The following is a 10140-nucleotide window of genomic DNA, read 5'->3' as shown; positions in this document are numbered from 1 at the left end:
GTTTATTGTTCGGAACGAAAGCCCGAGAGCTTGGATTTCCGGAAATCGCCCGTGTGGACCTCCAAGAGCGCTTTTCGGCATCGAGGCGCACGCGAATCGGACTTCACGACGTGGGGATTGCCAGGATCGAGTTCTTCATCCTGATCGTTATCACTTATCAGATGTCATGGATTCACTATGCTGCAGTTTCAGACGTTTCATTGTATCGGCGAGATCGCAAAGCCACTCGACGCCGGCGCTACATCGGATCCGACGCTGTCTCACCGGAATAGCAAAAATTAAGGCAGGAAAATCCGAGCCCGAGTCCTCAAAAAGCCCCTTTTTCGAAATCGGTCGTCTGTGAATGTATAGATGTTGTCCCCAGCCTGCCCACGATTCAATCGTTCCATGGAGGACCTCGACACAATGCGTAGGGATGCGTGTTCCAAAAAAATTTATTGGAACATACGGAACTATGCATGTTATCGTAAAGGGTATCCAGATTTATAATTAAGTCCGATTCTGAAAGAGGGCGCGAGATATTTACATCGTGAGCTTTATAATTCTCCGGCGGTCTGATAACCATCTGAATCGCTATCATAGGCACGATATCTGGTGGGCCTAACTCTACTCCGGTGGCCCTCTTGCCAGCTGATCCTCCTCGTCGGAGGAAGACCCCGGGGTACTCTGAAAGTAGATCTCTCGAGTGTCGGTCGTGGCTGCCTTGTCTCTATCCGTGGCTGTTCTTGCGGGGGTTGAAGTCGCACGGCTCCGTAAAATAAAGACACCCCCCATCCGGAAAGCTTGAATAATAAAACTAATAGAACCATGAAAAGTACTAGGAAAGCAGGTAGGATACTAAACCATGACTGCTTGTCAGCGAAATCCCTCACCGCGTCGCCGACAGCACCCATGATGTTTACAATCAGGACAGATACTAAGTTCGAAGTGTAGGTCGCGACCATGTCAAACAGCACTTCCATCGGGGTGAACTCCCAAAACATGGGCGTGAACATCTTTCTCAGATACTTCTCACACTCCTCTGAGTTCGTATGAAAAAAGCGTAACGGATTATAGAATGCCCGATTATCTTCACAGGGATTATTTCTGATCAGGATATGGCGATTCGCTTGAGATCTCCTGAGCATGGTCTGCCAATGCCAGAAATAGGATATCCACGCTCCGAATAACAAGAGGTAGCTCAGAGTCACCAGCTTCGAGCGGCATGTCGCGGCGATGTAGACGAAAAGAATCGCGCAAACAGCGATGCTCAGCTGTATGGCGAGGAAGAGATCCATTTCCCCGAGGATTAGACTGAAAGCGAAAATGTCTCAGAATAGTGATTGAGTCCACTAGACAGCCGAAAACGTTGAGCTAAGCGCCTCGCATTCGGTTTCCAGACGCAACTACAGACGAGATTTTTCATTTCTCGGTCACTCGAAAAAGATTTGTGTCTAAGTGAGCTCACCACATATCCAGGTACCACTGGCGGAAAAAAGAATGGCTCTCGACGCCGTCGTAGGTGACTCGAGCCTTATTGATGACATCCTGCATCTTCTCGACCATTCGTGGAACAGAATTCTGATCCAACTTATCGAGGAGCTGTCTGAGTTCCCCCCGTTCCTTCTCACTCAAACTAAGCGAGAGCTCGGACGGGACTCCTGCAAATCAATGTACCTCGTTGATATTTTAGCGGAGAAAATACGAATCGACTATTATTCGGACACCTCGGCCTGTGAGCATAAGCAAGGTCGCTTATGGAGCATTATATCCTGCATCTGGAGCTAACCTCGGCGAGGATGGTGGCCTCCATCGAAGCGATTTAGGATACCAACGATTATTTTCTTCAGGTAAACCAGATTGGCGTCCAGCTTTCCATTGTTGCTCACATCAGCTATCAGCTGAAGTTTCACGAGAGTCGCCTCACATTTCGAAAGCTGTTTCTCCGAAATCTTGAGATTCTTCTGCAGGTCCTCAATTTCTTGAAGGAAGAGAACACTAGATAAAATCGAGCAAGTGGAACGAAGTCCATTCGACAATATGTCACAACGACTTATATGATATCGCATGCAGAATCGGGGCACAGAATCCCGCATTGCCGGGAAAACCTACCCTCAGGCTGCTCGCCGACGCACGGCTGTGCAGTTTCGACAGGGGCCTGTCCGAGGAACCTCCTGTCGCGCCCGGGCTCGAGCCACTCGCTCTTCTCTCGGAGCAATTCATCTCGAATAGAAAGCTGTTCCCCACAGCCGAAGTGCAAAATGCTACAGATCCATAGGAAGGAAGTTGAACGCATCTTGGGAATGGAAACAGTATCAGCATGTTAGGGGAGCGGCCGAGTGTGCTCTGGTCTACCGTTGAGAAAGTATTCACTGACTGGCCCGGGGGGTTCTTCCGACGTCTCTCGCTACAGACTGGAAATTCGAGCAGTCTCCATCCGCGCCCGGGTCCGGGCTTTGAGCATTCCGAACAAGGGGCAACCCACGAAGCTTCGGAAACGCGGGTAAGAAAGAGCCGAGACTACTTAGGTACGATTTCATTGGGCGTCAAGTAGAGGCAATGCTCAGTTCCTGCGCGCGTCTTTCGTGATTTTTCTCGCTCACACGCAACATCAGCTGATTCTGCAGATAAGCGAAAAGAGTGCCCGGATCGAGTAGGACGTATCCGAGCCCTTACCGATCCCCGAACACACGGGAATGAGGGATACCCTGACCGTGATCATGATGATTTTCCCCGAGCAGACTGCGTGCAGGGGGGCTAGATCCAGATCTAGAGGATTTGGGCGCCAGCAAACATGAAGCTCGAAGGAAGAGCCGCGGGAAGGCGTCCCATTGCGTCGAAATTCTGACGCGGGAAGAAGATCATGAGGGAACTCACTTGAAACTTCTCACTCAATTTCGAAAACGGTTGAAGCTGAGAAAATCCCCGTCTCGATCTCGATTAATCGGGAGCATAAGTGAATCCCGCTGTACGACCAGGTTTCCTCCCTCTGTTTATTCCGTCTTCCCTGCTTGTTTTGATCAGTATCGCGTCGTCTGCTGTGGAGCGCGGGCCGGCCGCTGGCTGCTGGTTCTTCGGTAGGGGAAACCGGCCCCGGTCCAAATTTTTGATTGGAGTCAGATCGCGCGAGGCCATGACTGCAACATCGAGTCCATCACTGATTCGAGGACGAGTGGCGACTATCGTTCACGATCTTCCTGCGTGTTCCGCATGATCATTCGGTGAGAAAACTCCCAGGTACCCCCAACTCCTGAGCGATGATCTGTATTTTTTAGCTTTCTTTCTTCAAGCCCCGTCCCATCGATAATAATCAACACCCCGACATCCAGAATGCTTCAACTTGCGAGCCTCCTGATATGGCACTGCTTGTTTGCTACGCGCGAATGATAACGAAATGTTCCGTAGTTAGGTCTGGCCGTCGGAGAATGCCGCATGTTAATAAATTCGGAAAGATGTTACAGCTGGAAAGTCTAGTCGAGGATTGTCTGAGGCGTGGGTCGAACATAGAGCAGATATCAGCAGCTGTGACGCAGCGCGTGAAGGAACACTGTCCGAAGTGGAACTGGTCTGTGATCTGTGGTCAGGATTTCGAAACGTGCCGGCACGCCGACAATTGGCATGAAGTCATGTTCTGCAAGAATTTCGAAGACAATCTCAATGTTCTCATAATACGAGGCTCGCCGTTGGATAAGTACGAAGGAGGACCGGCGCACTTTGCGATTATAAAAGATAATCTGCCGAATTCGGAACGGGATCTTAGAGCGATACAGAAGGCAGTCGAATGTTCTGTAGGTTGCTGTGACAGAATCGTGGCGAATATCCAGGGATATTTCAAGTCGGAGTACCCCTTGAAAAATGTCGTTGTGATCGCTGGAGAGGATTTCGCTCTCAGCCAGCAATTCGACGAACTAGCAAGTCTCATCTTCTGTGCTGCTGTGGGGCACATCAGCCTCATAATTTTGCTAGCAGAAGAGCGGACGCTTCAGTAATCGACAAAAGCCTCATTTGCGGGAACAAATCGAGAAATCTTGCGCGAAACCCTTTCACCGGTCCGATAAATGATTGGAGCCTCCACTCAACTGCGGACAGAGTTTTATTTCACCCCAGACATCTAGGTTCGACACTTCGAGCTGGTTCATATTTGGCATCTTTAGTATGATGGATCGAGATTGCTCCATAAAAATCAGAAAAGCATAGGGGAACAAATTTCGTCCAGATGGTGTGCATAAATCGTCCGGGATGTCGTGATATGAGGGAATCAAGTCACGGCGCCCACCGGACTACTGAGAGAGTGAGAGAGAGAGAAGAGTTGGCACATTCGAGTATCCGAGAGAGCTCACTTGGTCCCCGTGGAGCCGAAACCTCCAACACCCCTCTCGGTCTCGTCCAAGGTTTTGAGCTCCTCGAGTTGCGGGTAACAAATCTTCTCGCAGATCAATTGCGCGATTCGATCCCCTTCCGAAACTTTGAAGTCTTCATCGCCGAAGTTGAAAAGAACGACTCCGACATTCCCTCGGTAATCGAAGTCGATCACGCCAGCTCCGACATCGATGAATTTTTTCGCGGCAAGACCCGACCTGGGAGCGACCCGACCGTAGCATCCCTCTGGTACAGCAATCTGGAGATCGGTCAGCGCCACCACCTTCCCGTGAGCTGGCACGACGTATTCGTACGCACTGCGAAAAACAAATCGGTTGGGACACTCTCTGTAAATGTGAATCAGCGGGCACGCGGCGCTTCCGGAAGCACTCGAAACTTCGTGTTTTAGATCCTTTCGTCGAGGAAGCCCTGGAGATCGATTGGCTTCCTGCAGGCTCTACCAATGGAGCGAGAACGCATATCTGGTCGAGGCATTGTCCAAATTCAGTCCCGTTTCATCAGCACTTCGATTTACCTTGAGAGGTCGAATCCGGCCGCACTTTCGGATCCTTTTGAGGGAACTGTAGCATGCTCGCTCAGTTTGGCAAAGCGTAACTTCGGGGTGACTTCGGCGTCTCTGAGGCACATTTTTCTCGAGATATAATCAAGCTTCGAGCGTGAAGGACCGGTGAAAGCTCTTCCGATTCTGTTCTGCAGCACCAGCGATCTGTACAGCATGAGTAGGATGTTTCCGCGCGCGCCAAGACTTGTTTCGAGCGCTTCCGTCGCATCAACCGCTCTCACCCGTTCGACGAGAAGAGGAGGTTAACTTTGAGCCAAAGCGACTGAATGTGAGACAGCCGCGGCACACGGGCTACCGCAAACCCACCGCAGTGCACTCGGGAGAGCTCATGCGCTCGCCGCTCCGCAGCGATAGTCCCGATACCGCTAGAATATGTCTGGGGTTCGGGAAGCAGGACTCCCCAAAATTTTGAGGGCGTCAATGCGGCTGACGTCTGACTTTCCGTGCTGCGTCCGCTGTCGGGGTTGCTGCTTTGGATTTGATGAAACCGCCAGAATATGCATTCTCATCAGCTTTTTTCTCCATATCGCGACTGACCGCAGAATTCCCTAATCGCATTGCATCCGACGTGGATTCTATCCAAGCTGCGGGCGGAGGTGCGCCCTAGCGCCCCGTAAAATCGATGGAAGTCTTTCGGTTCTCGAAATTTTTCTGCTCGGGGCTGGCCTAAGTGCTTTTTCCAATTTGATTCCAGATGGGCAGAGCGCAATCCCGGAGACCTGGTCATGAATCGGAACCAGAAACTATCGATACCCGGAACAAAATTCAACGATTCAATGAGCTGATGGCGAAAGGACTTACATCGGTATTCAGATTGAGCCTCGCCGACCTGAAGATCTAGGATGACTCTCTGCGGCAACTTGCGACATGCTCCATAGCCGCGAAGCTCTTGAGGCAAGGCCACCGAATACCGCTATCGGGAGGAAGACTTCCAATATTGATGGTTCACCATCTCTCAACGTCCCCGGCGAAGAAAACATGGACCATCAGACGCAACGTTGTTGGAAACGGGCATCGCGAATTCGCCTGGCGGATATTTGCCGCAATCCGCATCCACGGATCGGGATCTTGCAGATGACCGGCGGTCCCATATCAGAATCCATCGGATCTCTCTTCGATTTGGCAGCTTGAAGGCAGGACCGCCGACGGTTCCCGCATGTGTGGCGAAGAAAGAGACAATTGGGCTAAACAACTCGGATATATTACGTGTGATCCGTCTTTGGAATGTTCGCTTCTTCGAAAATACCCTGTTTGATATTGTGTTCGCGAGAAAACATATGTCAGTGGCTCTTCTCTACAACTCACAAGAAGTCGACGAGAAGGGGATGAGACCTCCCACTCGGACACGGGTGCATCTCCCCGGAACGATGGGAAGAATACATGCAAGATACGATTAGTCCCCATAAATCTCGACGGTGGGCAAGAGAAGGAGGTCCGCATTAACCTGCAGGATTCGATTCAGCATTCTCACAAAGTTGACCGCAAATCCGTTTCGAATATGCTTCATGCCGTAATTCTCTAGTTGCTGGTAAAATTCGCGACTCCTCCCCTCATTCAAGCCAAATGCTTGGTACGTCAGATGCGATGCTTCGACAATCATTGGTCTGGAAGAGGTGATGGCATTGGTTAGCAAACAGGCAAATTCAACTATGCAGGTACTGGGACGCCTGTTTGTCCTTCGAAGATATCGAATCGTTCCCCCGCCCGATTCCAGGGAGGGGGTCTCTCTGAAGTTAAATCTGAGATGAGAAATCCCTTGAGATGGGGTGGAGCTCAATTCTCGAGTGCATTGTGTTTGAAGAGGGCCCGGGCAGCCGAATCGGAACCGGTAATGAGATAGCATGTTTCCTTATCTGAAATTCTTACGCCTAAAGATCGGGAGAATGGCAATTTTATTCGCAGGACGCAATTCATTACTCCAACGGATCTGTCGAGCATAAAAGACGAAGGAGGGAATCCGAAGATAATAAATTGCCACGCGCAGATGGAATTCGTCGAAAAGTCACTGCAGTCGCTCCAAGTACATTGATAAGTGCTCCGCTCAGGCGCTAGACGTGCTTTGCGTCCAACGGCCTCTATTCGATCACTACGCTCAACAACGGCGGCAAGCCTTCTGAGCGGTGTGAAATGCAACCCGAGGCTAAACCAAGGGTAACAAATTATCCTGTGAGACGTCCATGAGCCCTCTGGGTAAAGATTCCTGGACGACAGTCTGGATAGCGGCGTGCGCTTGTTGTCTAACTTGATCCTCAAGGGACTTCCTCCTCCGAGCATTGAGTTTTATATGAGGATTTATGCTGATATCGGATGATGTTCTGTGAAATTGTGGACACGCGGTAGAACGAGGAAGCCAGAAAAGGAATCGATGTCGATATAGGTAGTGTAGCTCGAGTTAGTCTGTTAGGAGGGCGCACCACGAAGTTGCGAAGGATCGAGAGCAAGATCCCAGGAGAAGGAAGAAACAGGTGGAGCATGCCTGACTCTGAGAGCAGGGTCTCATCCGCAGATTACATCTCGGACACAAGAATTAAGAAATTGCCGATGGGAACCAAGAGCCGAAATATGTTGTAGCGTAAGACCATGGAATTTTCGAGGTAGAAATGCTCCTTTGAGAATATCGATGCACAAATCAGAGATAGTACATCATACCGATCTCACTTTCCACATTCCTTCCTTTTGGATGCCCTATCGATTGCGCAGAATGCATGCGATACGAACGCGCTAGGATATTCTCCCTCAAGAGGCAAATCTCGTTAAAGGATCATTAGGTTTTCCGATACATATTGCCTCATGGATCTACTCACTCATCGATGACGGAAGTCTTGATGACTGCTGGTTTGTTAGGTTTCGATTGAGCGACGAATGTCGCCGTACATCTTCGAACTCGGACGAAGAAGTCGAAGAATTCCGGCGACCCGGTCAAGGTGTGACCTCGAACCTCAGCTGCGTAATTGGCCTGCACAGGTGTTAGATTTAGCCGACACTCCAACTGCGAAAGGAATGAGTCAACGCTCAGAATCGTCGGAGATACCATTGGGCGAGATGCGGGGATGTTCTTGCTCAGATCGAGCTAGATTCCTCGCGCGAGCATCAACTTCCGTCCTGATTGGAGTTTGGATGATTTCTCAGCTAGGTGAGATCAACTTGAGAGAAAATCCGAGATTGACCCTTTCACTTACTGTAATATTGCCGGAGACCCATTTCGAGGGTTTGCAGTCGCCATCTCTGCGGATCTTGGACAGGCCAGTTATGCGGCCGTGAGTAAATTGCGCCAAAATATCTCGGTTGCTAATGAAGTTTGATTTCACCTGCAGAGAGAACGTCTCCTCGATGAACTTTGATTCAGGGAAAACTCAAGCGAGAGGATATCGTTGTGCGGTGCTCGTATCTGCTCACCGTGATGTTGAAATTCGCCACGGGGATGTTCTCTATTACTGGGGATCGATCCTCGTCTTGGAGGAAATGCCCCAAGAGCTTGTCCATGTAGTCATTGGCTCGCTGTATCGCGCTTGATGAAACTGGATGAAGAAAACCGTTATACAGAAAAGTGGAGACTGCTCGTAGCTCCCAAGAGCAGGTGCATGTCGGACGCAGGAGAGCTTGACCGGAATATTCTGTGGCTAGTCCCATTTCGAATTATTCCCTGTCGACTTTCGCTCCGTGGAGGTAGCACTCCCGGAGGAGTCTGAGCACTTACCGTAGCCGCTGATGACGCCGAGCAGGACCACAAACGCCACAAATTTCATTTCGCCGTCACTTCGAATGATTCCTTGATCACTTGCAATCGAACAATAGACGACCGTATGGAGGTGTTTCTCACTGAAGCGGTACTTTCTCCAATTTGGAGAGGGTGGCGCTTGTTGAGGTGCCCCGTCCGTCTACTTGTTTTCTCGCCAGTCTGACTGCCTGAGCGGACAGTCGAACACATAAGGGGCGACCGCAAGGCTTTGACGTCCGCTGGCTAGCTCGTTTGCTCAAGAGGCTTAATTTAACAGCAATCAGTGTAGAACTCGGAGGCTCCGGGGAGGCCTCAAACATTGAATACAAATTAAACAGCGAGTATAAAACCGAGCAGAACTTGGTGCGTTGCACAAATTACGCGCTCACGAGTCCCACTGCTTCACTTCGGACGTTCACTTGAGAAGTTCTTATTGACGCTCCAATCTCTATGCGACACGGTTGTGGTTCCGCGCGAAACGAATCAGTTTGAAGCATTCACAGGGTTGCTCTTCCCACGCCGCGCCGTACTCAAATCACAGACCCGCCAAAATAAATTGAAATTGCCTACCGGAATGCCGTCCTGGATATCAGGTCGCCGGCAAACTATCGGATGAAGGCCCGCTCAACTTATCCAACCAGCTACCACCTTCTGCATTGCATGTGGATGGATTGACAAGATAAGTGTACCTGGTATCGATGACGGATCCTCGAAGGCTGCCCGACGGGCACCAGCCACCGTTCAGACTTACTAGCGGCGTGAACCGTAAATGCTCTGTAGTTGTCTCGTCAGGCATCCACCACTCTCACCCAGCGATGACTGTTTACTCTTGCCGCGCCGCAGGTGATTTTTTTTTCAATCGATGAATTCCCGTGCCGTGATCTGAAGCTCCTGCGAGGAGAAGCATTCAGTCGACGGCAGCTCCGACCCCACCCCGACTCCTATGGGGATCCACGGATGGCGTGAAACTCATTTTTTCTAAGACTACTCGACCTGTTCAGCTCTCTGGGGAGCTCGTGATCTCCGGCGAAGTGAGAGCCGCTCGCAGGGTGTCGTTGGTTCGTCTCCCACCGCAAACTTCAGAGCGTACCCTGGTCCGAATCCAAAAGCTATAACTTTGGAGCTCCAGCGAGACTCCCCACTCCAATCGGAGCCGAATCGTGTCTCCGTTAGCCTCAGCGACCCAATTCCGGTGTTTTATTCATACTGACTACTGGTTCTCGGGGAACGAGAACTGGTCGATCGTCTGGGCGCGCTCCGAAAGTCGAGGATCGAGGATTAGTCCGACGAGCGAGAGCCTTACACGAGATGAAGAAGGCGATGGGGCGAAGAATAATCCCGATACGTCTGTTCCAACTGTCCCATCATTGTCAAATTACACGCCCCCTACGCGTGTAAATCATCATTGGTCGGGGGCGTCTCGTCAATAGACCGAGACATCGCATCCGGATGTGCGAACACTCGAGCTCGATGACCCTTTGCCCGTGAAAGGGTTCGATCA

The 10140-nt window shown here is 50.7% G+C and overlaps 3 protein-coding genes across 3 annotated transcripts; all 3 read right to left on the bottom strand.

The window, feature by feature from the left end:
- Nucleotides 1–227: 227 nt before the first annotated feature.
- On the bottom strand, nucleotides 228–2955 carry LOC100902164 (uncharacterized). The gene is made up of 5 exons (XM_029111131.1): nucleotides 2857–2955; nucleotides 2092–2275; nucleotides 1769–1960; nucleotides 1448–1640; nucleotides 228–1293 (listed from the first exon to the last, which is right to left on the bottom strand). Exons 2-5 carry the CDS (start codon nucleotides 2273–2275, stop codon nucleotides 537–539), a joined length of 1326 nt encoding a protein of 441 aa, XP_028966964.1. The 5' UTR covers nucleotides 2857–2955; the 3' UTR covers nucleotides 228–536.
- A 1104-nt stretch (nucleotides 2956–4059) lies between these two features.
- dUTPase (Deoxyuridine triphosphatase) lies at nucleotides 4060–5128 on the bottom strand. The gene is made up of 2 exons (XM_003742187.1): nucleotides 4874–5128; nucleotides 4060–4655 (listed from the first exon to the last, which is right to left on the bottom strand). Exons 1-2 carry the CDS (start codon nucleotides 5074–5076, stop codon nucleotides 4316–4318), a joined length of 543 nt encoding a protein of 180 aa, XP_003742235.1. The 5' UTR covers nucleotides 5077–5128; the 3' UTR covers nucleotides 4060–4315.
- A 984-nt stretch (nucleotides 5129–6112) lies between these two features.
- Nucleotides 6113–9358, bottom strand: LOC100902015 (uncharacterized). Its single transcript, XM_003742190.2, has 6 exons — nucleotides 9329–9358; nucleotides 8619–8698; nucleotides 8318–8439; nucleotides 8101–8229; nucleotides 7726–7910; nucleotides 6113–6525 (listed from the first exon to the last, which is right to left on the bottom strand). Exons 2-6 carry the CDS (start codon nucleotides 8665–8667, stop codon nucleotides 6315–6317), a joined length of 696 nt encoding a protein of 231 aa, XP_003742238.1. The 5' UTR covers nucleotides 8668–8698; nucleotides 9329–9358; the 3' UTR covers nucleotides 6113–6314.
- Nucleotides 9359–10140: the final 782 nt, after the last annotated feature.

Source organism: Galendromus occidentalis, unplaced genomic scaffold (assembly GCF_000255335.2).
Source record: "Galendromus occidentalis unplaced genomic scaffold, Mocc_1.1 scf7180000077333, whole genome shotgun sequence".
Lineage (NCBI taxonomy): Eukaryota > Metazoa > Arthropoda > Arachnida > Mesostigmata > Phytoseiidae > Galendromus > Galendromus occidentalis.
This window is presented reverse-complemented; position numbering and strand designations above follow the sequence as displayed.

Coding starts and splice junctions, on each gene's coding strand:
- LOC100902015 (XM_003742190.2), bottom strand. CDS start 8,667: ATGAAATTTGTGGCGTTTGTGGTCCTGCTCGGCGTCATCAGCGGCTAC. Junction 8,440..8,618: donor CGGCGTCATCAGCGGCTACG/GTAAGTGCTCAG, acceptor TTCTTCATCCAG/TTTCATCAAGCGCGATACAG. Junction 7,911..8,100: donor GGGTCTCCGGCAATATTACA/GTAAGTGAAAGG, acceptor TTCCTTTCGCAG/TTGGAGTGTCGGCTAAATCT.
- LOC100902164 (XM_029111131.1), bottom strand. CDS start 2,275: ATGCGTTCAACTTCCTTCCTATGGATCTGTAGCATTTTGCACTTCGGC. Junction 1,961..2,091: donor CGTCGGCGAGCAGCCTGAGG/GTAGGTTTTCCC, acceptor TCTTCCTTCAAG/AAATTGAGGACCTGCAGAAG. Junction 1,294..1,447: donor CAGTGGTACCTGGATATGTG/GTGAGCTCACTT, acceptor TTTCGCTTTCAG/TCTAATCCTCGGGGAAATGG.
- dUTPase (XM_003742187.1), bottom strand. CDS start 5,076: ATGCTGTACAGATCGCTGGTGCTGCAGAACAGAATCGGAAGAGCTTTC. Junction 4,656..4,873: donor GCCGGATTCGACCTCTCAAG/GTAAATCGAAGT, acceptor TGTTTTTCGCAG/TGCGTACGAATACGTCGTGC.